This window comes from Salvia splendens, chromosome 18 (genome assembly GCF_004379255.2).
Source record: "Salvia splendens isolate huo1 chromosome 18, SspV2, whole genome shotgun sequence".
Lineage (NCBI taxonomy): Eukaryota > Viridiplantae > Streptophyta > Magnoliopsida > Lamiales > Lamiaceae > Salvia > Salvia splendens.
In genome coordinates this window covers 22,391,592-22,395,133 of record NC_056049.1, presented here as the reverse complement: position 1 = coordinate 22,395,133, position 3,542 = coordinate 22,391,592, and the positions used below count along the sequence as shown (strand labels likewise).

Sequence of the window (3,542 nt, the reverse complement as noted above, 5' to 3'; positions counted from 1 at the left end):
ACGAGTATTTGCATATCGGTGAGTCCACTGGAATCCTTTGTCTAAAAAATTTTTGCGAGGGCGTTCGTTCAGCTTTCGGTGATGAATTCCTTCGGGTACCCACCACCGATGATTGCCAACGGTTGCTTCGTCTTCACGAATCAGTCCATGGCTTTTCCGGAATGTTTGGCAGCATTGACTGCATGCATTGGAGGTAGAAGAATTGTCCGATTGCTTGGAGGGGGCAACACATAAGCGGTCACAAAGGCGGCGGCCCAACACTTATCCTTGAGGCGGTCGCCGACTACCGCCTATGGATTTGGCATGCATATTTCGGCGTTTCCGGATCCAACAACGACTTGAACTTGCTCTATTCTTCCCCACTCTTCAATGATGTGATGAATGGTGTAGCACCGGCGATCGACTTTACCATCAACGGAAATACATACCACATGGGTTACTATCTCGCCGATGGTATCTACCCAAGGTGGTCGACTTTCGTGAAGACGCTCAGCAACCCGCACGACCCGAGACGGGTTTTTTGCGCAGCGTCAAGAGTCCGCGCGGAAAGACGTCGAAAGAGCCTTTGGGGTCCTTCAAGCCCGATTCAACATTGTGAAGGCCCCGGCTCGGCTCTGGTACGTGAATAATATCGCCGACATTATGTACACGTGTATTATCTTACACAACATGATCATAGCCGGCGAAGGACCGAGGGCGGCTAGCTTCTATGACGAGGATGAAGCCGGAAGCTCAACCGCGAGGTCTCCCCCACGCCAAGATGTGCATACGACGGTGGGCCAGAGGATCGAGACAAGACACACAATGCGCGATACCCGAACCCACATTGAGCTACAAGAAGACCTAATCAAACACATGTGGACGAAATTCGGCAACGAGTAGTATTTTTTTATTTTTAATATTTTAATTATGTAATTTTTAATTTTTAGGATTTTAATTATGTCGTTTTTATTTTATTTGTCATTTGTAATATTATTTAGGTTTTTTAATGAATTTTAATATTATGGAAATGTTTTTGTTTAATTGAATTTTAAATTGAATTGTGCTCGTCCTTGCGGAAGAGCACAACTGTGGGTGTTGTGCTCTTGTCAGAGAACAGGCAGAAAAAGTGGGGCCGGGCCCACAACCGTGCTCGCTGGCAAGAGCACGGTTGTGGGTGCTCTCAATGCCTACACGTACCTCGTAGCCCCGATCCGGCTACATTTTTCGCATAATTCCAACCCTAAAAATTAAATAAGGAGAATGAATGCATCTTCCAAAATGGGTGCACCTCACCTCCACCCCCAAAATGCATCTTCCATCTAGGTGGCCGCGCTTGTCCCCTCTTCCCTCAACATCCCCAACCACCTTTGCTTATATAATGTCTCTCTTCTCCTCTTCCACTTCCCTCATCTCTCTCTCCCCCTTCAACTTCATTAATTCAACCCCAACATTTCATTTCAATTCCAATTCACCATGCCTGCCGATCTAAACCTCCGATTAGGCCTCCCCGGCTCCGACCAATCCGACAAGAGCAACAAGAGATCCTCCCCGGAGACGGCCGAGGACACCGCCTCCAACGGAGTCCCCGCCGCCAAGTCCGCCGACGACCACGAAACTGCACCCGCGCCAAAGTAATTAATTTAACAAAACAAATATGTATATACTGAGTAGCTGTATACTGACACGTATGTTTGTGCAGAGCGCAGATAGTCGGGTGGCCCCCCGTGAAGTCGTACCGTAAAAGCACGGCGAAGAAGGCGGAGACGGAGAGTGGGATGTATGTGAAAGTGAGCATGGACGGAGCTCCTTATCTTAGAAAGATTGATATCAAGCTTTACAATGGTTATTCCCATCTTCTCACTGCTTTGGAAGACATGTTCAAGCTCTCTATAGGTATAACATTGAATTTACATCAATTACGAGTTTTTTGTAAAAAATATTTGTTATTAATTTATTGTAATAATATTAAGGTTTAATTAATTTAAATTTGATTAGGTGAATATTCAGAGAGGGAAGGATACAAAGGGTCCGAATATGCTCCAGCCTATGAGGATAAAGATGGAGATTTGATGCTTGTTGGAGATGTTCCATGGGAGTAAGTTCTCTCCCTATATATATATATACCGTTTTAGAAAATTCAGATTTTAAAAATACAGAAGTCAATTTTAGGCCAGCTTTTCTAAAATGACCTAAAAATGACATCTGTGTTCTGTAATAAGATTGAGTTTGGCATATATCGAATGAACATGCATGCTAATGATGATGCGGATTTGCAGGATGTTCATGTCGTCTTGCAAGAGACTTAGAATCATGAGGGGAGCGGACGCAAGAGGATTGGGTTGTGCTCAGTAGTTCTTGGTTGTCGTTGTTGTTGTTGTTGTCGTCGTCATATATATATATAGATATATGTGTGAAGAAATGAAGGAGGAAGATGATGATCTGAGAGGAACAGATGATTCATCGAACTTGGGATGTGGAAGAATTGATTAATCTAGATTTTGAGATTAATTGATTTCCATGTATTCATTCAAACAGTTTTTTTAGCTACCAAATATATATATGCCTCGTTTGAGAGGCTGAACTGGATTATATAAATATATATGTACTCCTAGTAATTAAATTACAGTGTTTTATTTAGAGTGTGAAAACCTCGGTGGTTTTCGAATTTGTGTTTTTGAATTTGCTTAGTTGTAATAAATGTGTGAAGCCAAAAGAAAATACTATACTTAGGCGTAGAGCAATACACATTTTATATATCCTCATTGTTTCGAGTTGGGTTTGTGTATTTCATTCTGAATATCTGACCGATTTCGTTGCTCAATTTGATCTGGTTTTTCTTGAATATGTATAATCCTGTTTCTATTTTACATGTAATGTTATTATCCACAATATCTAGAGATTGATGCAAAAATAGATACAGTATTTTTTTAATGTTGTTTTTACGCTTATATTAATTTAATTATAATAATAATAATCATTATTATTTATTATTATTATAGTTGTTATCCACTATAAGCACTGTTTGTGTTGACCTTAATAATTAGTATCACCTCCCACGGCAATTAATATAGCCCACTGCATTAGTTCATGATACATAATGTATTGGAGGAATATTATTGATATATCTAAAACTGTGTGCGAAAATTTGTTATTTAAATGTTAGGCTACCTTACAGAAACTCAATTCGATTGCACATGGTTTATTCATTTTTATTGTATTCTCCAAGAAAAGTTAGTTAAAATATTTGGCAAATAATTGTTCATCATGTCACATCTTTGAAGAAAAACGAATGAAGCAAAGTGACAGGTTCTCTCTTTCATAAAAAAATAAATAATCCTTATAGTCCAGAGTTTTTTTGAGTTTTTTTTATCCAAAAATGGAAAAGTTTTTCCAGTAATATTATATCAATGTCTATAAACCCTGGTGATATTTATAAAAAATAGAGACTATGAATAATATTAGTGCTAAACTAAAAATATAGTTATCTCTTTATATAACACGATAAAGAAATTGGGACGATATTTAATATATGTTAAATATCGTCCCACCTAATTACATAT

General features: G+C 39.2%; 1 protein-coding gene across 1 annotated transcript; it reads left to right on the top strand.

The window, feature by feature from the left end:
- The first annotated feature begins 1,257 nt into the window (after positions 1-1,257).
- LOC121775767 (auxin-induced protein 22D-like) lies at positions 1,258-2,630 on the top strand. Its single transcript, XM_042172809.1, has 4 exons — positions 1,258-1,613; positions 1,682-1,875; positions 1,978-2,077; positions 2,259-2,630. The coding sequence occupies exons 1-4, from the start codon at positions 1,456-1,458 to the stop codon at positions 2,332-2,334; spliced, it is 528 nt and encodes a 175-aa protein (XP_042028743.1). The 5' UTR covers positions 1,258-1,455; the 3' UTR covers positions 2,335-2,630.
- The last annotated feature ends 912 nt before the right edge of the window (positions 2,631-3,542 follow it).